The following is a 26,779-nucleotide window of genomic DNA, read 5'->3' as shown; positions in this document are numbered from 1 at the left end:
CCTTCAAGGCTAGAGCACAGAATAATTCATATCTCATTTTGTTACACTGTGCTCTGAAGAAATGTTACAGTAATTATATCAACAAATAGAGTTTTAGTAATTGATTTTAGGTAATTACAGTTCTACTTACATGTAACACCTTTACTAGTTTTCTCTTTAATGGTGGTATTCTTTTGAGTTTTTGACTTTTAAGAATATTTTTTAATAAGTTTACTTTTAATTGGAGGATAATTGCTTTACACCATTGTGTTGGCTTTTACCACACAACATGCTGCTGCTGCTGCTGCATCGCTTTAGTCATGTCCGACTCTGTGCAACCCCATAGATGGCAGCCCACCAGGCTCCCCCGTCCCTGGGATTCTCCAGGCAAGAACACTGGAGTGGGTTGGCATTTCCTTCTCCAATGCATGAAAGTGAAAAGTGAAAGTGAAGTCGCTCAGTCGTGTCCGACTCTAGCGACCCCATGGTCTGCAGCCTACCAGGCTCTTCCGTCCATAGGATTTTCTAGGCAAAAGTACTGGAGTGGGGTGCCATTGCCTTCTCCACCACACAACATGAGTTAGCCATAAATATGCATATGTCCCTTCCCTGTTGAACTTCCACCCCATCCCACCCCTCTAGGTTGTCACAGAGTACTATGTTGAGCTCCCTGTGTTATACAACAATTTCCCATTAGTTATCTGTTTTACATATGGTAATGTTTATGTTTCAGTGCTACTCTCTCAGTTCGGCCCACCTTCTCCTTACTCCGTTGTGTCCAAAGTCTGTTCTCTATGTCTGCGTCTCCATTACTGCCCTACAAATGTTTATTGGTACTATTTTTCTAGAGTCCATATATGTACGTGTTAATATACAAGAATTTGTTTTTCTTTTTCTGACTTACTTCACTCTGCATATAGGCTCTAGGTTCATCCACCTCACTAGAACTGACTCAAATGCTTTTCTTTTTATGGCTAAGTAATATTCCATTTCATTTGTCATTTATCCATTCATTTGTCAGTGACATCTAGGTTGCTTCCATGTCCTGGTTATTATAAATAGTGCTGCAGTGAACATTGAGGCATATGTGTCTTTTTCAGTTATGATTTTCTCAATGTATATGCCCAGTTGGGATTGCTGGGTCATATGATAGTTTTATTCCTAGTATTTAAAGAAATAGCCACACTGTTTCTCCATAGTGACTATATCAATTTACATTCCCACCAACAGTGCAAGAGAGTTCCCTTTTCTCCACACCTTCTCCAGCATTTATTGTTTGTAGATTGTTTTGATGACCATTCTGACCAGTGTAAGGTAATACCTCATTGTAGTTTTGATTTGAATTTCTTTAATAATGAGCAATGTAGAGCATCTTTTCATGTGTTGGTTGGCCATCTGTATATCTTCGTTGGAGAAATGTGTGCTTAGATCTTCTGCCTACTTTTTGATTGGGTTGTTTGCTTTTCTGGCATAGGGCTGCATGAACTGCTTGTATATTTTGGAGATTAATCCTTTGTTAGTTTCATTTATGATTATTTTCTCCCATTCTGAGGGTTGTCTTTTCATCTTGGTTATACTTTCCTTTGTTATGCAAAGCTTTTAAGTTTAACTAGGTCCCACTTGTTTTTGTTTTATTTCCGTTTCTCTAAGAGGTGGTCAAAGAGGATATTGCAGACATTTATATCAGAGTGTCTTGTCTCTGTTTTCCTCTAAGAGTTTTAGAGATCCTGGCCTTACATTTTATATAACTTTTAAGTTTATTTTCAATTTATTAGTTTAATGTTTCTGGAAAAAAATTGTACCTTTAACAATATTTCATTGTTAGAACTTGTATGCCTTTTCTAGTGATTTTTTGCTACTTTGTTAAAATAAGATAAAGACTGTTTGAGTTAGAGGCTTACTCAAAAGTTACACTAAATTAACCTAAAAATGCTGATTTCTTTTGCTGAAATTGAAAGCATTAATTTTAATTCATAGCCATTTAATGTTTCCATATTTTAAAAATCTGACAGCATAAGAAAACAAGCTGTCAGATTCAGAACACAGAGCAACTTACTGTCAAAGTTAAGCACTTAGAAAGCTAAATGCCAGTGATTGACAGTGATCAGCCTACATTTATAAGCGTTGGCAACATTGATTTTATTTCTTAGTCACAGTGGCTCAATATTAAAGCAAGCTGTGGCTTGATTTCTAGGTTGCAGTTTACTTTGTGGTTAAAACCACTTACTGAAAGAGGCTAGAGTTGAAACCACTGCAGGGGGTGAATCACAGTAAATGCCAGACTTCTCATGTCAAGTTTTTTTTTTTTTTTCTGGCATAAGACAGTGTTGATATTTCATCGTTAATTTTTTTTCACCTTTTTTATTTTGCTGAGAGTAGTGCATTTTGACAAAATGTGGATGACTCTGAGCATACCATGCTCTCAAGAAAGTGACAAGTCCTTTGCAGATGTTAATTGCTTCATCAGAATAGCATATTCTCATAGAGTACAATTTTTAAAGTTCATCCTCTTCAATCCCACTGGGGGGGTGGGTGGAGTTCAGGCATTTCATAGACCTGTTGGTGAATGCTTCAGCCATTTTATTACCATGGAACAGCTTTATTACATAGGGAAAGCAGTGGTATGAAGGAGAGACAGAGGATGAGCTTCTTCTATTTATTTTTTAAGATTGAGTGCCTTTTTTATCTTCAACGTGGTATAGCAAATTAAAATTTTATCAAAAGATTTTTGAAATTCTTTGTACTCAGACATTATCACTGCTTATAGGAAAATTTCCATCTCTTTACCAGTCTTGTAGTGGCCATGGGCATGCGATAGGCAAGGAATAAAATATTGATACCCTCCCTCCTTCCCCATTTTATTTATTTATTTATTTTTTAAATTTCCCCTTGGCCCCGTCAGCCCCGCCACCCCGCTAGGTTCCATGGCGGCTCCTTCCCCCTTGGCCCGGAAGCAGTTCTGGGTCTCCTTCCCCATTTTAAATGGATGTGAGTTAATGGGGACTGCCCTTCAGTTTTGGTGGGAATGAAATTGATACAGCCTAATGGCACTGTCTGTTAAGATTTAAGATATTGCTATCTTTTGATACATCTGAAATATTTTCACATGTACACACAAGTATCTATTAGGACGTTCATTATAGAATTCCTTTTTAAATATTAGGAACAAATGCTGTCCATTGGGGATGATTAGATAATTGTATAATTATACATATAATAGGGTACAGTGGTTAAATAAAATGAAGTATATCAGTATTTACTCAACAAGAAAATATTTCTATGACCTGTTATTTAGGAGGAAAAGTGTGCAAAATGATCCCATTTATATAAAGACAAATAGAGAAACATTTTTAAAAATCCTGAATTTGTATATGTATAAGTAAAAGCTTATCCGGTCTCATCACTTCATGGGAAATAGATGGGGAAACAGTGTCAGACTTTATTTTTTTGGGCTCCAAAAACACTGCAGATGGTGACTGCAGCCATGAAATTAAAAGACGCTTACTCCTTGGAAGGAAAGTTATGACCAACCTAGATAGCATGTTCAAAAGCAGAGACATTACTTTGCCAACAAAGGTTCGTCTAGTTAAGGCTATGGTTTTTCCTGTGGTCATGTGTGGATGTGAGAGTTGGACTGTGAAGAAGGCTGAGCGCCGAAGAATTGATGCTTTTGAACTGTGGTGTTGGAGAAGACTCTTGAGAGTCCCTTGGACTGCAAGGAGATCCAACCAGTCCATTCTGAAGGAGATCAGCCCTGGGATTTCTTTGGAGGGAATGATGCTAAAGCCGAAATTCCAGTACCTTGGCTACCTCATGCGAAGTGTTGACTCATTGGAAAAGACTCTGATGCTGGGAGGGATTGGGGGCAGGAGGAGAAAGGGACGACAGAGGATGAGATGGCTGGATGGCATCACTGACTCAATGGACATGAGTCTCAGTGAACTCCGGGAGTTGGTGATACACAGGGAGGCCTGGCGTGCTGCGATTCATGGGGTCGCAAAGAGTCGGACACGACTGAGCTGAACTGAAGTAAAAGCTTAAGAGAAGGATCTCAATATGTACATATTGGATTACACACCATGGTTTTCTGGGCAGTAAAGTAAGTTATACTTATATATTTTGTAATTGAAAATTTATTTGGTGTGATAAGAGGAGTGCAATGGTTAGTTCATTCTCTGATATCTAAAAATGGGCTGCTTAGTCATTGGTTATCCCAGGAAAAATTAAAGTGAATATTTTTAAAAGAACTAATTTTTAGTCAGGTAGACCAGGAAAATCTGTTATGTACTTTAAAATCATGTCCAGTTAACATCTGTGTTTTGGAGACATGCTATTTTATAAGTTGAGAATGGGTCAAAGAAAAAAAGCTTTTAATGAGTCTCATATAATTCTGAGTTTTTACATCTTGTTCCTAATGGAAAGGAGGCCATATGGTGAAATATTTTAGCGTCTTTAGTAAATACGAAAGCATGAATGAAAGCCTGGTGTGTGCTTTGCACTGAAATTCTGTGCAAATTTCAGTAGAAATGCATAGCAAGCTCCCTTACTTAAAGGATTTTCAGTCTCTTGGGGGAAGTAACTAATCCATGAAACAACCAGCAATGTAGACTTTAAGTAAAATGCTAATGTATAATGAAAACAGCATGTAGCCATGTGTCCGGTTTAGAGGGAGATCAATAAGATCTTGATAGAATGGCCAGAGAAAACTTCATGAAGAAATATGCTGGACTTAGTATGGAATAAAAAATGCATTCCGTGAGCTGAACAGCAAGGACAGTCAAACAGCATGGAGGCAAGAATGAGCATATCATGCTTCTGTGTCAGGAGGAAACTAGTTCACTGGATCAGGGTCGATAAAATTCACAAAAAACGATTACTTGATAAGGAGCCAATTGAGTTTGATTCTAGCTCTGCCATCAAGTCACTTCACATGTCTTATGCTAAAGTCCATTCTGAGTACTCTCAGATGGTTCTTATTGGTGCTGCTTGGGTATCTTTTTAATCTCTTGTCTTTTTTGGGGGGTGGGGGGGTTGACTATCTGAAACTTGAAACCACCATGCTCTGTTTTTCCACAGCTTAGCTCATATCCTCACTGTATGGAGAAAATGAGCCTCACAGTGTAAAGTGTCCAAACATCTTACCTCTCTGTGTTAATATAAAGCTTCTCCATAATGTAAACTATTCATTCAATAAAAGGATGGTATAAAGATATCACAGTTTTTAAAATTAAACTGACTTCAGAATTACAGAATTTTTCTTTATCAAAAGGACATTTTAAAATTAAAAAATTATAGAAAATTAGGGAAATTCTAGACAGTTCAAAGAAAAAAATTTAATCTGTATTTCTATCATATAGAGATAACTTGAACTCTTTGCATGTGTATGTAATCATACAGATCATACAAAACACATGATTTTGTTACCTGACTTCATTTAATGTCATAACAGTCTTTCATATCTTACAAGATTTTTTGTAGAATAATTTTAATAGGTACAGAATATAGCAGACTATAGTAGTACCATAGAATAGGATTATCTTTTGAGTATCTATTTCATATCAGTCATTGTACTACGTATCTTACATACATTGTATTTAATCATTAGAGCAACCCTGTCAGATATTAGACATTATCCTCACTTTATGGATGAGGAGATAGACTAAGTTAAGTAACTTACCCAGGGACACGTAGATATAGAATATCCTTTGTTTTTGCTGTTACACTGTGATGCCTTCAATCTAAATAATTATGCATCAATTCTTAAACATAAAGGTTGTCCCCATTTTTTGCTATTAGAAACTTGACTATAATTTCATCATAAAGCAGATTATTTTTTGCCAGCCCAATTTCCAAGTAATATTTGTATCATATTTAATGTCATAGTGGAGAAAGGAATGGCTGCCCACTCCAGTATTCTTGCCTGGAGAATTCCATGGACAGAGGAGCCTGTGGGCTACAATCCATGGGGTCGCAGAGTCGGACACGACTGAGCAACTAACACTACAATGTCATAGTTCACTGATAGAAATAATAATATTCTTGCACTTATTTTTAATCTCTGAATTCTCTGGAACTTTGGAAAGTGATCCAGTTCTCTGCTTGTTCCCCCCCCCCCACCTCCAAAATTGACACATATCCCTGGAGTGTCATTAGAAAGACACTGGTGAAGCATCCTTATTTAATTTAGGAAGCACTGTAAAGACAAAGTTAACTTGTCTTTTCTAAGTGGTCGTTTTTACTGTTGCTTTTTAATTCAGTTTTCTGCCTGTTGGAAATCTTAATTAATCATAACTAGTGAACTCTTGACCCAGTTTCCAAACACTGTTATAAGAACGTAATGAAAATGAGTATACCATACCTCTGGAATAGTTCTAATTGCAGGAATTGAAATGATTGCTAAGGTTTTTTTGCACTGTAGTTGGCTAGACTTATGGTATATAGACTTATCAGAGTATTTTTGATACTAGTAACTAACTCTTAAAAATGTAAAGGGTAAAAATTAGCTCCATTTGGACATTTCTTACAATTTTCATCACTATTTTCTTCAGCAAGAGCTGCTGCTGCTGCTAAGTTGCTTCAGTTGCCTCCGACTCTGTGAGACCCCATAGACTGCAGCCCACCAGGCTCCACTGTCCCTGGGATTCTCCAGGCAAGAACACTGGAGTGGGTTGCCATTTCCTTCTCCAATGCATGAAAGTGAAAAGTGAAAATGAAGTCGCTCAGTCGTGTCCGACTCCTAGCGCCTTCATGGACTGCAGCCTACCAGGCTGGAAAGATGCAAATGAATATAACTAGATGAGGAATATGAGACAAGGTGACTGCTCTGCTAGGTTTAAGGCTTAACTTATTCTGTAGGCTAATACATGTTTTCTGTAAATATTGGAGTAATGTATCTAAAAGTTATTCATACAATGACTTTCTGAAAAATAGTCAAAGCAGAAATTCGAAAGAAATTGACAAACATCAGATAGTTGCTGGAAGTTGAAAGGCACCAAAATACTTATCTCCAAAATGTTGTGTGACACAGGCATCCACTTCTATACAGACCTACTTTGGAGATATTGTCGATTCCATCTCAGAGCACTTCAACAAAGCAACTATCACAATAAAGTGTCACACAAATTTTTTTGTTTGCCAGTGTATATAAAAGTTCTGTTACACAGTACTGTAGTCTATTAAGTGTGCAGTACCATTTTGTCTAAAAACTATACATGCCTTAATTAAAAATACTTTCTTGAAAAAGTATCATTCAGATTATAGAGTAGCTCTTTTGATTTTCTTCAGTTATTTCTGGCTTTTGATTTAAAGTGAAAGACATGCAATTCTGACTTTGACTTGGTTAGAAGTCACTGTAGGGTCATTATTGGCTTAATTTCAATATTGTTGTATTTCAGGGGAGAGGGAGAGAGACAGGGAAGCAACTGTTTGGTGGAGCATAAAGAATATACATAGCATTTATCAATTAAGTTCACCATCTTAAATAAGTGCAGTTCATGGCACCCCAAAACAATTACACTAGTAACATCCAAGATCACTGATCATAGATCTCCAAAACAAGTATAATAATAACATAAAAGTTTGAAATGTAGCGAGAATTACTAAAATGTGACACAGAGACATTAAGTGAACAAATGCTTTTGTGAAAAATGGCACAAGTAGATTTGTTCAAAGTATGGTTGCCACAAACCTTTGATATATAAACACACAATATCAGTGAAGCACAATAAAGAAGAGTATAATAAAATGAAGTATCCTTTTAATTTCTAATACTGGTTATACTGTTGAATTTAAAACTAGAGGCTAACATTTAACCTAGCCCAACTAAAAAGGTTGTAGCAACAATTACATTGTTGAATCAGAAATTAACCAGCCATGACAAAAAAAAAAAAATACATTGAACTAAATTCTCATTACTCATCTTTTTTGGTATCAAAATGAGTTTATACTATTTTGAAAATTAAATTTGATTTAAACCTGTGATAGCAGATATCATCATATTCATCCATGTAGCTTATATATAGCTTACCATGGGTCTTGGCTATAGAAGTATAAAATGTCTGTTTTTCTGCTCTGCTCATTTTAGGTATTCAATAGTGACTAATATGCTCAAGCTGGATATGCTTAGATAATGAGAGACTGTAGCTTTCACTTTTGTTCATAAAAAATTATTTTGAGAAATTTTTAACCATCAAGTCAACTTTTTAGAGAAATTTTGGATTGTTTATATTTAAACTCATGAAAAATATTGAACCTTTCTGATCTCACAAAATAATTGTGCATCTCGTATTTTAAGTAATTATCATTTATTCAATTCAGTCGCTCAGTAGTGTCCGACTCTCTGCGACCCCATGAATCGCAGCACGCCAGGCCTCCCTGTCCATCACCATCTCCTGGAGTTCACTCAAACTCATGTCCATTGAGTCAGTGATGCCATCCAGCCATCTCATCGTCTGTCATCCCCTTTTCCTCCTGCCCCTAATCCCTCCCAGCATCAGAGTCTTTTCCAATGAGTCAGCTCTTAGCATGAGGTTGCCAAAGTACTGGAGTTTCAGCTTTAGCATCACTCCTTCCAAAGAACACCCAGGACTGATCTCCTTTAGAATGGACTGGTTGGATCTCCCTGTAGTCCAAGGGACTCCCAAGAGTCTTCTCCAACACCACAGTTCAAAAGCATCAATTCTTTGGCGCTCAGCTTTCTTCACAGTCCAACTCTCACATCTATACATGACCACTGGGAAAACCATAGCCTTGACTAGACGAACCTTTGTTGGCAAAGTAATGTCTCTGCTTTTGAATATGCTATCTAGGTTGGTCATAACTTTTCTTCCAAGGAGTAAACTTCTATCATTTATTACTTTGATGTTATTCAGCTGGGCCTTGTCTAAAGGTTAATATTTTATTTAAGTGTGCCAATACTTTCCAATAACTGATTTTAAAAATTGACTTGTAGCTGTGTATTTCATTATTTCTCTAAGACGGTGGACACAAAAGTGGCTTCAGTTTCATCCTAATTGGTAGAGTGTACTGTGTAGTTTTTTGGTACAAAAAGTTAGGGCTCTTGCTGAAATAGTACTTGAAGGTAATTTATAAATATTGCTTGATAATTGCCTGGGAGAGTGACAGGCTTATCAGATTAAAAAAAACAATTCCTTTTTTTTTTTTATGTTCACAGGAAATCTGTCCAGTTTAAGTCGTCTTGGTCTGAGATACAACAGACTGTCAGCAATACCCAGATCATTGGCAAAATGCAGTGCACTTGAAGAATTAAATTTAGAGAACAATAACATTTCTACTTTACCAGAGGTAAGAAGTGAATTATGGTAAACTCTTGAAACGAGTCTATAACATAATGAAGGGAAGATTAATCAGTCTTTACAGCTTGGTAAATTTGATGATTGAGTTTGCTTAAATAATGGGTGTGCTGTGATACGTATCCCATCGCTGAGATAAAAAAATTCCAAAAAAGAAAGAGTAGGTATGTTTTAGCATACCCAGCAACTAGTAAGTTTGCTTATAGTTATTCAAGCATATTTTACTGTAGTATTCTAACATGAGAAGAATTATGGACTTAATGGATTGACTGAACTTTGCAAAGTCTTTTTTTTCTAATAATTAAAAATACCTTGTGTAGTTTCTAGTCTGGACCAGTTCACTAAAACTACTGTGACAGTATTTCACCTGTGGCAAAAGAGCACTATTGTTAGTAGTAAGTAGTAGTTTGGGATTAGGAATAGAATCCACAGATTGTAGATATAGCCCTGACAGCTAGACTGTTTGGATTTTTAAATTTCTGTGATAATGGTAATTCTTAACTTGAAAATGGGTGAAGTTCTACTGTTTAATGTCATCCTCTTTTCTAACAGTGATTCATATCCCATAATAAGGCAAATAATTAACACATTAATTAGATCTTGTTGGCATTCTTTTAGGGTGTGATTTATGAGTTTAAGTAAGACTGACCTCTTTTACAGTGTCATTATGTCTAAATGTAAAGACTAGGTATATACCAAGTTTCACCTAGTGAGAAATTTTAACATTTATTTATATATCCAGTCATATTGTCACTGAAGGGAAACATAATTATTGGGTATCTTAGGATAAAGACATGTGCTGAGTACTTTCATATAACTTTGTGACTGAAATAAGTCAGGATTTATTTTTGATAGGAGAATTATAAAGAAGACAGCTCTCTTCAGTCTGTTTATGGAAGAAGGGGTGTGTGTGTATATTTAAACATACCCATTTTCAGATAGAGAAGTATGGATGAAATACTTGATAGGCCTTGTTCAAACATTGGAAAGCATTTTTATTTAAAGGTAGTCTATGTGCTTTGGAAGTAGCATATTCTTAATGCAAATGTGTAATTATCTGCATTTATAATAACAAGAAAAACAATAAAAACCATTAAACAGCACTTAGATATTCAAGCTGGCAAGAAAAATCGGGAAAGTGATTTTCAAAGGGGGCTCATTATATTGCTGAAATCGGAGCTGGCAAAATCACTATATACTTTTCCATTTGAAGACTGTCTGCAAATGGACTAGTTTTAATGGATACCCAAAGACTAAAGGAGAAGGAACTTAATAAATTTAAGCCCATATACTCAAGGCATAAGGCTGGAAGCTTTACATGTATTATTTCATTTTTATCTTCACTGTAATCCTACTGATTATTGGAGTGGTCTCATCAAATAAAGAAATAAGACTTGAGAAGTCATGTTTTTGGCCACATGTGTCACCCTGAAATATTTTTTTCTGGGAATATAGTGAGAGATATATTGATTGATTAATTCACTGAAGCTTACAAGGCTGGTAAGTAGAAGATCTGAGATGGGAACCCAGATGTGTTTGACTCTGCAGCAATGGTCAGCAACCTCAAAGCTTCACAGTATGACCTTAGAATGAAAAGGTTGGAGAGCTGCCTTACAGCAATCCAGAATGTTTTCTTCTGCTTCTCTAAGTATTTAAAATGGTTTTTCATCCTTTAAGATTTCACTCACTTTCAATTGTCTTCTGCTTTTCCAGTTATTCCAGTATTTCTCCTTTTCTTTGAATTTAAATAAAGAAGTGACTTATAAAGTTACTTATATATATATATTTATTTATTTAAAAAATCTTTACTACAACCTATAAAACAAGACATCATCCTCTTACAAATGAATAGAACAAAGGTTCAGAGAGATAACTTGCTCAAAGTCATGAACTACTAAAAGATGGGACCAGGATTTAAAACTATTTTATAGCCTGAACCAGTGTTTCTCAAACATTAATGAGCATACAAATCACCTGGAAATCTTAAGATTCATATTATGATTCTGTGGAGGTGGGGCCTAAGAGTCCACATTTCTAACAAGCTCTCTGGGGATACGGATGCTGCTCTTCCTTAAACCAGACTTTGAATAGCAAGAGCCTATTCTGTATAATTTATTATTGATTATATAGAGTTGTATATTATTTTCTTTTTCCTATCTGTGTGCTTTATTTCTCTAAATGGAATTTAGTCTTCCTGATGGTAGAGATCCTTTTATAATACTAAACACCTAGTACTCTGGTTACACGGTGGGGGACTGAAGTAAGAGGGAATATGGGGTTATGTGCTAAGTGAATACTTGTTTGATAGATGTATATTCCCTCAGAAATTTACAGTATGGAAAAGCAATGTATTATATAATATCAAAAAGTAGTGTTACCTTCTGAATTTAATATTCTTAAAAGGAACATTTAAATTACTGAATGATACCTTATTCTGTGTCAGGTATTATATTAATCTTAATAATAATTTAGAGATAGATACTTAACCAAGACTTGAATAGCACTGAATACACAGCAGGTGATGGAGTCAGGACTCAGACCCAGGACTGTCTGATACCAGTCCTCTGTAAGATCCTGTATGAGAGGTCTCAAACTGGCCACTCATGAAACACCTCTTACCCACAGATACATTATCTTTACCCTGTAAAGTAATTTAAATAAAGCCAAAGAATAAAAGGAGATTTAATATAAGTAAATGAATTTCCTGTTTCTTCCTAAATTCTGAAAATCTGACTATATTGGCTGCACATCCCTGCAAGGTAACAATTAGCTAGAGCTGAGTAGTGAATGACTTTCCTTCTGGATGAGGCATTATAGAACCGGCCCAGCCAGTGTCTGTCATTTGTTACCTGCAAGACTCTCCCAGGCATTTGTTTGGTACTGCTGCTCTATGTTCTACAGAATAAGTCTTGTTATAGTTCTAATTATTATGCTTATTTCATTTTTTGTTTTTAACAGAGTCTTTTATCAAGTCTTGTGAAACTGAATAGTTTGACATTAGCTAGAAATTGCTTCCAGTTATATCCAGTAGGTGGTCCATCTCAATTTTCCACTATCTATTCCCTCAATATGGAACACAATCGAATCAACAAAATCCCATTTGGAATTTTCTCCAGAGCAAAAGTATTAAGTAAGCTGAATATGAAGGTAAGCCTCTATTTGTGTTAGGGGAAAATCACTACTTTAACTAGTACTTTTAGTGTATTTATGATTTATCAGAATGGGCAATTGTTTCTTCCTTATGCTGTGCTCATTTTTTAATTGGATTGTTTGGGTTTTTCTTTTTTTACTGTTGAGTTGCAGTTCTTTATGTATTTTGGATGTTAATGCTTTGTCAGTTATATGATTTGCAACTATTTTCTCCCAGTGGGTGATTTTTAGTTTCTTGTTGCTTGTCTATATTCTCTACCATGAATGAATCACATTTTTAGTAAGGAAAAGAAATTTTATTGCAGAAGGAAGGAAGAAATGAAAAATGGTTTGTCCAGCGATTTAATTTGTAGTGAACAAACTTATTTTTCTTGACTTCCTACTTTTGCATTCCAGTCCCGTATAATGAAAAGGACATCTTTTTGGGGATGTTAGTTCTAAAAGGCCTTGTAGGTCTTCATAAAACCGTTCAACTTCAGCTTCTTCAGCATTACTGGTTGGGGCATAGACTTGGAATGCAAAAGTAGGAAGTCAAGAAACACCTGGAGTAACAGGCAAATTTGCCCTTGGAGTACAGAATGAAGCAGGGCAAAGGCTAATAAGAGTTTTGCCAAGAGAACGCACTGGTCATAGCAAACACCCTCTTCCAACAACACAAGAGAAGACTACACATGGGCATCACCAGATGGTCAACACCGATATCAGATTAATTATATTCTTTGCAGCCAAAGATGGAGAAGCTCTATACAGTCAGCAAAAACAAGACCGGGAGCTGACTGTGGCTCAGATCATGAACTCCTTATTGCCAAATTCAGACTTAAACTGAAGAAAGTGGGGAAAACCACTAGACCATTCAGGTATGAGCTAAATCAAATCCCTTATGATTATACAGTGGAAGTGAGAAATAGATTTAAGGGACTAGATCTGACAGACAGAGTGCCTGATGAACTATGGATGGAGGTTCATGACATTGTACAGGAGACAGGGATCAAGACCATCCCCAAGAAAAAGAAATGTAAAAAAGCAAGATGGCTGGCTGGGGAGGCTGTACAAATAGCTATAAAAAGAAGAGAAGTGAAAAGCAAAGGAGAAAAGGAAAGATATACCATTTGAATGCAGGGTTCCAAAGAACAGCAAGGAGAGATAAGAAAGCCTTCCTCACCAACCAATGCAAAGAAATAGAGGAAAACAATAGAATGGGAAAGACTAGAGATCTCTTCAAGACTATTAGAGCTACCAAGGGAACATTTCATGCAAAGATGGGCTCAATAAAAGGCAGAAATGGTAGGGACCTGTCAGAAGCAGAAGATATTAAGAAGAGGTGGCAAGAATACACAGAAGAACTGTACAAAAAAGATCTTCACAACCAAGATTATCACGATGGTGTGATCACTCACACTCAGCTAGAACCAGACATCCTGGAATGTGAAGTCAAGTGGGCCTTAGAAAGCATCACTACGAACAAAGCTAGTGGAGGTGATGGAATTCCAGTTGAGCTATTTCAAATCCCGAAAGATGATGCCGTAAAAGTGCTGAACTCTATATGTCAGCAAATTTGGAAAACTCAGCAGTGGCCACAGGACTGGAAAAGGTCAGTTTTCACTCCAGTCCCAAAGAAAGGCAATGCCAAAGAATGCTTAAACTACACACAATTGTAGTCATCTTAACACGCTAGTAAGGTAATGCTCAAAATTCTCCAGGCCAGGCTTCAGCAATATGTGAACCGTGAACTTCCTGATGTTCAAGCTGGTTTTAGAAAAGGCAGGTGAACCAGAGATCAAATGGCCAACATCTGCTGAATCATGGAAAAGCAAAAGAGTTCCAGAAAAACATCTATTTCTGCTTTATTGACTATGCCAAAGCCTTTGACTATGTGGATCACAACAAACTATGGAAAATTCTGAGAGATGGGAATACCACACCACCTGACCTGAGTCTTGAGAAACCTGTATGCAGGTCAGGAAGCAACAGTTAGAACTGGACATGAAACAACAGACTGGTTCCAAATAGGAAAAGGAGTTTGTCAAGGCTGTATATTAGTGTGTCAATATATATAAGCTTATTTAACTTATATGTAGAGTGCATCATGAGAAACGCTGGGCTGGAGGAAGCACAAGCTGGAATCAAGATTGCTAGGAGAAATATCAATAACCTCAGATATGTAGATGATAACCACCCTTATGGCAGAAAGTGAAGAACTAAAGAGCCTCTTGATGAAAGTGAAAGAGTAGAGTGAAAAAAGTTAGCTTAAAGCTCAACATTCAGAAAACTAAGATCATGGCATCCGGTCCTGTCACTTCATGGCAAATAGATGGGGAAACAGTAGAAACAGTGGCTGACTATTTTTTTGGGCTCCAAAATCACTGCAGATGGTGATTGCAGCCATGAAATTAAAAGACACTTACTCCTTGGAAGAAAAGTTACGACCAACCTAGACAGCATATTAAACAGCAGAGACCTTACTTTGTCAACAAAGGTCCGTCTAGTCAGGGCTATGGTTTTTCCAGGGGTCATGTATGGATGTGAGAGTTGGACTATAAAGAAAGCTGAGCGCTGAAGAATTGATGCTTTTGAACTGTGGTGTTGGAGAAGGCTCTCTAGAGTCCCTTGGACAGCAAGGAGATCCAACCAGTCCATCCTAAAGGAGATCAGTCCTGGGTGTTCATTGGAAGGACTGATGTTGAAGCTGAAACTCCAATACTTTGGCCACCTGATGTGAAGAACTGACTCCATGGAAAAGACCCTGATGCTGGGAACGACTGAAGGCAGGAGGAGGAGACTACAGATAATGAGATGGTTGGATGGCATCACCTACTCGATGGACATCATTTTGAGCAAGCTCCGGGGTTGGTGATGGACAGGGAATCCTGACGTGCTGTAGCCCATGGCGTCATGAAAATCGGACACGACTTAGTGACTGAACTTAACTGTATGGAAAACTTTGGAGGCTGAGTGTTTTTGTTCCTTGTTTTTCTTTCTTTCTATATTTAGATACTAAAAAAAGGGAATGTCTTTTTCTGTTTAAGAATTCTCTTTCTATAGGGAGTTACATATGGAGCTTTGTTTTTGTGGTTTTACCTTGAATGCTTCGTTTTATCTCTGTCAGGACAATCAATTGACATCACTTCCCTTGGATTTTGGAACTTGGACCAGTATGGTAGAATTGAATTTAGCTACCAATCAGCTCACAAAGATCCCTGAGGATGTGTCTGGTCTTGTTTCTCTTGAGGTGAGTATAAAAGAACATTTAGAACTCATTAGACTTTTCCACAGTTACCTCACTTATGAAGTTTACAATTAATCAGTTTCATAATTGAAGATCATAATTAGAAATGTTAGTGCTCTCAGGACTTCCCTAGCAGTCCAGTGGTTCAAACTCCTCGCTCCCAATGCAGAGGGTGTGGATTTGATCCTGGTTGGAGAACTAAGGTCCTGTATGCCACGTGAAGTGGTCATAAATAAATAAATAGTCCAGATTCTGTCAATTAAAAAAAGAAATGTAGTGCTCTCTTAAACATGCAGCTGTATTAGGATGGTGAAGTGTTGACTTAATCTGGGCTCAATGCTTTTGAATCACTCTTGCCCACTAAAAGTCGGTCGGTTTGAATACTATAAACTATCTTTGAAAGAAAGGGTCTCTAAAGCGCAGCATCTTTTGTATTTTTTTTCTTAATTCTTTGTAAGACTGCTATACCATTGTCCTCTAAAATAATTCTGGGTTCCTCATATTGGCATTCAGCACCCTTCATATAATTCTGACCTACTTTTTCATCCTAATTACCCACCTCCTCTTTTATTTACTAACTGAATTGATTAGTTTCTTTGTTGGCAATGTGTGCATATTTCTAGCTCTGTACCTTTATTGTTCCCAGTATCTAGAATGCTCTTTTCTCATCCCCTTAAAATTTTTCTTTTAAAATTATTTCTCACAATTAAAGATCCGTGCAGTCCATGGAGTTGCAAAGACTCAGACACAATTTAGCAACTACTTTGTTGTTAAAGTAGTTAACAAAGATCTACCTTCCTGTTACTTCCTCAAAGATTTCTCCTGCCTCTGAATCCCTAGCATTTTCACTCTTTTGATGAAAAAACTTACTAATAGTAAATATTTCTAAAATTGTCCTCATGTTTTTTTAAAAATTCTAATTTTTCTATTCTTTTATTATTGTATTTAATAAGGTGAAAAAGTATGGTGTAATGGCTAACAGCAGGAACTTTGAAGCCAAATAGATCTGGGTACAATTCCCCTTTTAACTATTTATGGATTTAATGTACCCAAGCTTCAGTTTCCTCAGCTGGGGAAAGTAATGGGGATAGTAATATATTCCTCATAGAATTGTGCTAGTGCTAATGAAGTCACTCAGTTGTGTTTGACTCTTTGTGACCCCATGGACTGTAGCCTGGCACGTTCCTCCATCCATGGGATTTTCCAGGCAAGAATATTGGAGTGGGTTGCCATTTCCTTCTCCACATAGAATTGTAATTAAGACTAAATGCAGTAATGCACATTTTTCATTTAATATGTGGTGTTAGTGGTAAAGAATCCACCTGCCAGTGCAAGAGACACAGGGGACATGGGTTCAATCCCTGGATTGGGAAGATCCCCTAGAGGAGGGTATGGCAACCCATTCCAGTATTCTTGCCCGGAGACTCCCATGGACAAAGGAGCTTGGGGGGTTGCAGTCCAGTGGGTCACAAAGAATCAGATACAGCTGAAGCAACTTAGCATGCATACAAATAGTAGTAAACTCAGTGATAGCTACTATTGTCATTTTCTTGGTCTTATTGAATATGTTTACTTCATTGTATGTAGTATAACTTTGGAAGAAATAAGTGGGCATAAAAATTTAGCTAGAACCTTACATAGATCTTTCCATTTAGTGCTCTTCTCACTATCCCCATACTCAGTATTGTTTGCCTACCTAACCCCCCTCCACTATAACTTCTCTGAGAATGAAGACTTGTATCTTCTTCAACCTTTTTTCCCCTTCTTATTCAAGATACTGCAGGATGCCCTGCAATGTAATAAATTTACTACAAATAATAACTAGTGGATTGATATAGGCAGTTTAGAAGTCAATTGTTACCTACCTTAAATGATGGCTTGCTTGTAAGGAGTTTTGAATAAATAATTGGTTTCCTATTAGATAGATATTTGTAACCATTCAGTATCAAAATACCATTACCTGTATGAATCTTAGTGCAAGTAGTTAATAATTTTCATATTTTTTGTAATTTAGTTTAAATTCTTTCCTTTTGCTTTCATTAGTTTTGACTTCATCAAACTATTTTGTTTCCAGTGACTATGGTAATTTTTTTTTTAGAATAGTAAGTTTAATATCTTGTTATATAATTAGACATTACCCTAAATATTCACTGTTTAGAAAATTAACATTGCTTAATTTTAAGGCACATGATGATAATATATTTCTGTTTTGTGGGTTGTCAAACATTATCAATAATTTCTCTTTAGGTTTTAATATTATCAAACAATCTTCTAAAGAAGCTTCCTCATGGCCTTGGAAACCTTAGGAAGTTAAGAGAATTGGATCTAGAGGAGAACAAATTGGAATCCTTGCCAAATGAAATTGCTTATCTTAAGGATTTGCAGGTAAAACATTCTGATGATTTTATAGGTATATAATTAAAGTTTTTGGGATGCATTCCAAATTGTACATTTTTTTATTCTTGGACCAAATAGATTTTCCTATTAGAGCTGAATTTTATGTTCATGTAACCTAGCTGCTTTTGTCTTCCTAACAAATGATAGTGTTTGAAAGAAAAAGTTATTTAGTGATTTTTATATAATATGTAGCTCAGACAGTAAAGAATCTGCCTGCTATGCAGGAGACCCAGGTTCAGTATCTGGGTTGGGAAGATCCTCTGGAGAAAGGAATACAACCCACTCCAGTATTCTTGCCTGGAGAATCCCATGGACAGAGATTCCTGGAGGGCTACAGTCTGTGGGGTCGCAGAGTCAGACACGACTGAGTGACTAATATTACATTACTACTATATAATATTAGTCAATCTAATTTCCCTATAAATTTATCTTGCTGTTTAGTAGATGTAATTTTTAAAAAATTTACATCAGTTACAGGAAACATACATGTAACCGTCTTTTATTTTGTTAACCTTTTAGAAATTAGTCTTGACAAACAACCAACTGACCACTCTTCCCAGAGGCATTGGTCACCTTACCAATCTTACACATCTAGGCCTTGGAGAGAACCTACTTACTCATCTTCCTGAGGAAATTGGTATGAACCCTTTGGGTATTTGACTGTACTAATAACATGCTTTCATTAGTTATTACAACATGTGTTCAAGCAGTGTTTCTGATAAATAAATCTACTATTTTTGTCAACTTACTCAAATTACATCAAGCTCAAGATTTTTTTTATAGAGCACTAGTAGTAATAGTAGTAGTTGGTTAGTTTTTATTAGGTTTCCTCATGGGGAATTGAGTTTAACATAATATTTGAGAATGTTTTAGCATACTTGTATTTCAGTAGATTTAATGTTAATTTGGAGGAGTTCTTTTTCTTCCAAGTTTAAAAATTACACAAGCGTGAATTAAATTAGTTTCTTATGCCAAAAGAATTTTCCCTTATGAGGTTTTAGGATTGATATTAATATTTGATTAATGTTAATATTTGAGTTACTTTAGAATTTTCCAAGTGTTTTCATACCCATTATTTCATACTGTCAATATGAACACCTTGAATTTTACGCAGTGCAAGTTGCTTCATGTTACAGTGTTTTAATCAATTACAGTCACATAGTACTAAAATTAGTAATCCCATTTGTTATTCTCTCATCTATACCATGCTGTTTCAGAGGCACTATAGATGAGTGGTTAAGGATGGTTTTGGAGTACAATAGACAATTCAAAATCTGGCTCTACTGCTTCTGGTTTTGTGGCATTGAATAAGGTACAGAACCTCCCTAAGCTTCAGGTTCCTGTCTATAAAATATGGATTCTAGTAACTTTCCGTAAGGTTGCTCTGAATAATACATAAAATCTTAAATGTAAACAAATCCAATATCTAGTAACTTTTTAAATTAGTTCTATTACATACCACTGTCAAATATTAAGATTTTGAAATTAAAAAATTGGAAACTCATAAAGCAACTTTATATACTTATTTCTAGTGTGCTTATCCAGCTGGCCACATGCAATTGCTTGAGACTATTTGCCTAGAAAGTATGAGTATCCTAAGATGGTCTAAGGAAAAATTTTTAAAGATTACATAAATTGACTTTTGCCTTACTGGCAAATACATAATAACTCTCTGAACCTTTCACGTGAGAAATTTATTACTAAGAGAAATGATCACATTTCTTCAACATGAAAGTAATTATAGGCACTTACTATGTAAGTTGATTATATAATTTTTGAAATTTAAAATACACATGAATGCCAGGCTATCCCAAACAGAGTCTCTGGAGATACAGTATATATTTTTTCAAAGAAACTGAGCTTGAAAACCAAACATAAAGGAAGAGATTTTTATTGGTATAGCACGTGACCTGGACATCACTTTTTAAAAATCTCCCTTGTTTATTTGAATAAGCAGGAAAGTTTGAGATCCATGGTTGTAGAGAGTTTTAAAACTAAGAGAAGAGAGTAAAAGGCACTGTGTGTTCAGTATGCGTGATACCCAGGATAAGGATCATGCTCAGTTGAGCTTTTTAAATAATAACTAACTTTTTAAAAATTATTTTTTATAACAGGTACACTGGAGAATCTAGAAGAACTGTATTTGAATGACAACCCCAACCTGCATAGCCTTCCCTTTGAGCTGGCTCTTTGCAGCAAGCTTTCAATCATGAGTATTGAGAACTGTCCACTCAGCCATCTTCCACCTCAGATTGTTGCTGGGGGTCCTTCTTTCATCATTCAGTTCCTAAAGATGCAGGGTCCATATCGTGCCATGGTCTGATACAAATCTGCTGGTCCCACACACTGTTCAAAAATAGACTGCCGTTAATGTTTCATATCTATATCTGTATCTATTTATGTAGATATTGATATATTTGGCAGATTTATAAAGACTATGTTTATGTGTTTCTGCTAATAGAGGAATCATAGCCATTTAGATTTTTTTAAATTCTGTACAAAAAGCTTATATAAGTTTTCTTTGCTGAACTTGATGGATGTTTTTCTGTTGTGTAATATGATATGCCAGTTTGCTTAAAACATTTGCCAACAAATTATGAAATTATTAAACTTAAGGGCCAGAGGTAGTATAGTTAGATATACTTTTTCTTAGCAAAAATTCTGGGCAAGCAATTTTGTTGCAACTTTTCATATATATTTTCCCCTTACCAATTGTCAGATCTTTTTAGTATTATAGGCCCTGAAGGTAGAATTTTTCTTTTAACTTATTTTGAAATTTGAGATTTGAATTTTATATATTGTTTACAGTCAGAGTAAATCACTGGATCTTATTTTATTTTATTTTTTTTTGGTTTTGATTTGCTCTGTTTTGATCAGCAAAATCTCATTTATATCCTTTGCTAAAGAATTTGCATCAGCTGATTTAATATTAAAAGATATCTGCTTGTTGAAACAACTGGCAAAGTGAAAAGATACAGTCAAAAAATTTTGAATTCCTTTAATTGTGTTTCTCTGATCAATTGTGAAGCAAAATATCTGAAGTAAGTCTTTGGGTTGGGGGAAAGTATTGATACCTTTTCTAGTATAAATATCTTTTCTGAAGTTTAGGGGAACAGAAACTTGTAGTGTAAAGGAGTTTTCATTCCTGAAAGTTGCAGATCCACAGAAACTAACAGAATAATTTGGCAAAAAAAGAAAAAGATACACATAAACACACATAAACACATTCTATATATGTATATACAATGCTATATAGATATGTATTTATTATATCATAAACTGCGATAGGTAACTTTAAGGATTTCTCCCTAGCCTTGTACAATGAAATGAATGTTTTTCTTTGAACACTGCAATATATGTATGTTTCAAGGTTATTTAACAGTGTACTATGGTTTTATATCTTGACTTGCCTTGTACATCTTTCAGTTCTGGAATATCTGCGTCTAAGCACAATATCTTCACACTGTGCTATATTGCTGCTGAATTAAATGCACTTTTCCCCACAAATGGGGCACTGGCTTCAAACAATTCAGTTCAGTACCATTGATTTCAATCTCATCTTTCCTTTTTTGGTAGTTGTTAATAAAGTTACAGAAAAGAGCACATTGCATAAAAGTCATTGATAGTTCAGTGGAAGTTCTGTGAGATATGCATGTGCTATTTGGTATATTTTCTTTTGCTTTACTGCTTTTAAGGCTAGCAGTATTGTAAATGTGTGCCCCTTATTACAGTACTCTTACTTTTGATAGTGTTGGTCTAAGTCAATTTAATTACTGAAGAGACTCACAGAGCAAGTGCATTCTAGATATACCATCCTAAAAAACACTTCCCATATAATGAATAACTATTATGTATAATTACATGTTGCTGCTTGGTTTTCTTTTTTTTTCTATTTAGATGGGCATTGTAATTTAAATAAAACCATTTTTGAAGTGAGGTTATAACATTAAGATGGAAATTTGGAATGTTGTTTTGCTTTTCCTGGCACTCAAAATCAGGACGAAGTTTGAAGTTGAACCTATAGTCGTAATTGGCAATTTTTTAAGGAGCAACTAAGAAATGGAAGGCAGGTAAAGATATAAAACCGTAGAATGCTTAAATGTGCTGTAAAACTATTGTAGATGTCACTGGATTTTACCAGGTAATATCCTTTCTTCTTTTTTTTTTTTTCCATCTACTGTGGCTTTTCAGTTAAAATTGTGTTTATAAAAGGAATTTGTTTATTACAGCTCTACCTGAAGCTTGTGTGTATGTGTGGTTTTTATAAAAATCTCATATCAAAGTGTGTTTATATCTTAAGATAATGGAACTTGAACTTTAAAGGCAGTAACCTAATGTTTTTTTTTTTTTTAATGGGTATTGTTTCTTAAAAATGAAAATAGATACAGTTTTTGAAATATTTTTGTTCCCCTACATTCATTTATGTTAGTTTATAATAGAAATGCAAGGTGATCACAACCCTACGTGTAGAAGTTATAGACAAACCATCTATAGCTAAGGAATTACAATTTTTTAAGGTGCATAAAATATGTCACATGTATGGCTGTCACCTTAGAGAGCTTATGGATTTCATTACTTCTAACATGAAGCTAAATGGACTCTTAATTTCCCAATTATCCTTGTGCAGTCAGTATATTTAATATTTAAATAGTTTGACTATAGTAAGGGATATTATTGAATGACTACATATGAGCTGATAATTTCCCAAACTGCAGTGGGACTAATTGCCATGTCCAACAATGGTCCTTTCTTTTAAAGAAATTAGGTTTAATCTCTCTGTGAGGCTCAGTAAATAAAAAAAGAATGTCATAGAATGTTACATTTTAAAAAATATTGCTCTAAACTTTGCTTTTTGTTAATACATATAGTAGCAAATTGACAGTGACAATGTCAAAAATTCCTTTGTGGTATTTAGTACTTTAAAAATCCCAAATGATTATTTCATACAGAAAGAAGGGAGAGATGCTAAGTAATTTATGGATTTGATGGATACAAATGAAAACAATAGATGATAGAAATTCTTGCAGGAGGAAAAACACATAAAATATTTATTTGTACTTTTACTGAAAGGTGGATGATGCAATTGGAATGAGCTCTATAAATATATTTGCGTATTTCTAATTTATCTCATTGTAAAGCCTGGATTTAAAACTTTTAATTTTGTATTGAGGTATAGCTAGTTAACAATGTTGTGACAGTTTCAGATGAATGAATCATTCTCTGATAACTTTTGTGGTAACTTTTGCTTCTCAGTTATTGCTAAGCCATTCATACATATTGAGTTCAGATTTCAGCTTGCAGAATTTGTCATTTTGCATGAGTAAGAAGGGGTCATGGTTAAAGGGTATAAAGTGGGACACTTTGAAATGGAAAGGGGGCACTATTAATAACCATACATCAGAAATGTCTCTGGAAAACCAGGGTATATGGTTATTCTTGCATGATTAAAAATTAGATGAAAGCAAATGACATAACCCATAAAAGCAGAAGAATACATTCCTACAGTTTTCAAATTTAATTAAATAACTTGTGAAGAAAGATTTCCTTTTGCTTATACCGGAAGATGGTATAAGATGATATACCACATCCAGTCCATGTATTATCACTCAGTTGTGTCCGACTCTTTTGACCCTTTGGATGTAGAACAAAGGCTCTCTGCCCATGAGGTTTTCCGGGCAAGAATACTGGAGTGGGTTGCCATTTTCTCCAGAGAATCTTCACAACCCAGGGATTTGAGCCCACATCTCTTGTATCTCCTGCATTGACAGGCAAGTTCTTTACCTGCTGAGCCATCAGGAAAGATATACCACCTATCTTTAGCTAAAACTTTTGTCTTATTCTTTTGATTAGTGTAACCTTTAAGAGTCAATTTGGGTAACTGGAATACACTTGACAATCTTTGGTTAATTATCAAATCTCTGAGAATTTAAATATGTAAGAGTTGTGATACTGATTTGATATCTAAGAGAGTATCTTGAATGCTATTAAAGTATTATGAGAATTTTATAAAACAGATATCAGTACTTGTTACTGAATAGAATGCCTTCTTAAACCTGCCAACAGTAATTTAAGGAAACATTTGTGAGTTTAATTTTTAACTTTGAAATATAAGTTAAAATATAAAAAAGGTTTGAACTGTAGTTGTTCCTTAGTACCTTTTACAACAATTTTTCTTTACACAGTTGGTATTATCCTGTTGATAGTATACATTCTGAATATAAACTGTTTTGAATATAAATACCTGTTTGTGGTCAAGACTTCAACTGGCTAGTAGTTTCTAGTGTTTCAGACTGGGGGCTCTTTAAAGTTTGGTAGGAGGAATAGTGTCCACTATTGAAAGTAGTATGAATTTTGCATGTTTTGCAGCATACAGCACTGCTGCATGTTAGGGGAATTTAGTCAGGTCATAGATTTGTATATTTATTATGACAGTTTTTCAGCAGATGGCAGTAAAGTGTCTTGTTCTAACAATCATGATACTATGTCAAATTTCTGACAGATGGAAGTAAAGAGTCTTGAGGAAGGGGCATTCCGCCCCCCCTCCCCCATTTGTACAAGGCACTAGGTTGGGAGAGTGGAGAGATTTGATCTCTTCATGCAAATTATTAGAGCTCCATCCTAACAATCCTAACAAATGATGTTTTAGTGACAATAAAATCAGTTTGTTATACGTACTACTAAAAAGGATCTTACTCTAAAAATTAATTAATCAGCATCTGTAGGTGCTTCATCAGCTACCATTATTATTTAGATTCCATGTATTATTTACTTTTTGTCATTCTGGCATTATATATATATGGTGAATTTAACCTTCCATTAGTCTGATCAGGCTAAATATACAAATAACATTTGCTCTAGTCATCTATATCATTTTTTTTCACGATTTTGTAGGAATTATTTTTCAATAAGTCTAGCTAGCTAGCTAGCACGTAAAACCTCATTCCAATACCAAAGGGAATGTTTCATATATGGCTCAAAACATTTATTTTAATATTTGTCTTTATAGTTTTCCTCATATCTCACCTCAAAACTCATTTTTAACAGAGTTGAGAAAAAGTTACGAAACAAAGTATTTTATGTGATGATGGTCTCTTTTGATTCTATTTGAATCTGTACATCAGAACTTGTTTTTAATTAGATACATGATAATTTGCATAGTACATAGTTTACAAGGAATAGACAGAACACCACAAAAATGATACCTGAAAACAATATTTAACCATTTTGACTTTTCTCTTAGTAAAGGTCAGGCTTTCACTGATATTTAACATGGCTTATGCTGTGATAAATACATAACTATTCTGAGTTATGATTCTAGGCTAAAAGGCATAAACAGTCTTCAGAAAATGTACTTTTCAACCTGAATTATATTGTTTATTTTGACTACACAAAAACTCTGACTTTTTTAGTCATTATGTAGTAAGGTATTCAGTATAAATAATGTACTTTTAAATGTTTTGCTGTTGAATCTTTTAAGTTCCAATCCTGTGTTTAACTGAAGTTGGACATGAAATCAGTGTTTGCAATGTCATTGAACCACAAAAATGTGCAACTAAGAGAAATGACTCTTCACTACCATTGAATCTTCTGGAAAACTTTAGTAAAGCATATGGCATGCATAAGATACACAAAAATAGCTGCACAAAAATGCAACAAATTATTTTGTATGGTAATAGTGACCTTCAATATAGTTATTTAATTGTTCATATTTACTATTTATAAAATCCCAAACTACAGGATTTGGGAAATTTTAAAAACAAAACAATTAGAGTATATAATGAATATATCTTGTAAAGAAGACTGGCTTGTGGTGAAGACATTGACTGACTGGAGGTAATTCCCCCATTCCCTGAGCCTTTGTGAAGAAAATACTTTTTGTTCTGTTTTGTAACCTTTCATAAAAAACTGTGCTGTTTAAGATATCTTGGTAATTAAAAGGTAGAACAGTATAGGATTCCTAGAAGAAGTTCTAACATTGGCTATTAAAGAACATTAAATTATGTTTTCAACTGTTTATGAAGATGAAAATGCTAAGGGTAAAAGAGACCTTACCCAGTGGGAACTGTTTAATTGGCTGAAGAAAACTTAATCAGGGAAGGCAATAAATATTAGTCTTGTGTACCATGTGATTAACTCATCTTTTAACATTCTCTGATACATGTTTTTAGAACATCACTGACTACCTTGAGAAGAATGGTTTTGGAGGGAATCAAAACTAGGAGCCAAGTGGCCATATGGGAGGCTGGTGGAGTAATCTGGGTGAGATGACAGTGGCTTTGATTGGGGTTGTAGCATTGGGGATGGAAAGAAAAACATTTCAGGGAATCTAAGGAAGAAAGGTTAGGAAGACTTGATGATTGGTTGGAAAAAGTGGGTTAGAGAATCACAGGTTACTTCCAGGATTTTGACTTAAGTACCTGCTTGTATTTATTAAACTATGGAACTTCGCAGGAGGGCTACTTTCTTTTTGTTTGGATGTAAGGGGAAGATGTGTTTTAGTACCTGTGGGATGTTAAGTGGAGATGTCAAGTAAGCAAGTGGATACATCTAGTGCTTAGAAGTCAGGCCTGGAAACAGATGATCCAGTACATAAGTGGTAATTACTTTTGCACAGATAGGAAGGAATTTGCAGAAATTGAGAAGTAGCTGTAGTAAAAAGTGTTAAGGAAACAAAGAATATGGTATTTTTGAAATACAGTAGTTTCACTCAATTTAG

The 26,779-nt window shown here is 35.2% G+C and overlaps 1 protein-coding gene across 3 annotated transcripts in view; it reads left to right on the top strand.

Moving 5' to 3' along the window:
* Positions 1 to 23,188, top strand: part of SHOC2 (SHOC2, leucine rich repeat scaffold protein) — an 88,697-nt gene extending 65,509 nt beyond the window's left edge. For 2 of the 3 annotated variants that reach the window (XM_027528782.1, XM_027528783.1), the window contains exons 4-9: positions 9,152 to 9,282; positions 12,249 to 12,437; positions 15,547 to 15,669; positions 17,914 to 18,051; positions 18,583 to 18,700; positions 20,178 to 22,303. In XM_027528782.1, the coding sequence (XP_027384583.1) occupies positions 9,152 to 9,282; positions 12,249 to 12,437; positions 15,547 to 15,669; positions 17,914 to 18,051; positions 18,583 to 18,700; positions 20,178 to 20,386 (908 nt within the window). In that variant the 3' untranslated portion in view covers positions 20,387 to 22,303. Of the gene's footprint in view, positions 1 to 9,151; positions 9,283 to 12,248; positions 12,438 to 15,546; positions 15,670 to 17,913; positions 18,052 to 18,582; positions 18,701 to 20,177 lie in introns of all 3 variants that reach the window. The other variant, XM_027528781.1, reaches the window with a different exon arrangement.
* The last annotated feature ends 3,591 nt before the right edge of the window (positions 23,189 to 26,779 follow it).

The sequence above is a fragment of the Bos indicus x Bos taurus genome, chromosome 26, assembly GCF_003369695.1.
Source record: "Bos indicus x Bos taurus breed Angus x Brahman F1 hybrid chromosome 26, Bos_hybrid_MaternalHap_v2.0, whole genome shotgun sequence".
In the NCBI taxonomy this organism is placed as follows: Eukaryota; Metazoa; Chordata; class Mammalia; order Artiodactyla; family Bovidae; genus Bos; species Bos indicus x Bos taurus.
The sequence above is the reverse complement of the archived record's forward strand: the minus strand, read 5'-3'. Positions and strand labels throughout refer to the sequence as shown.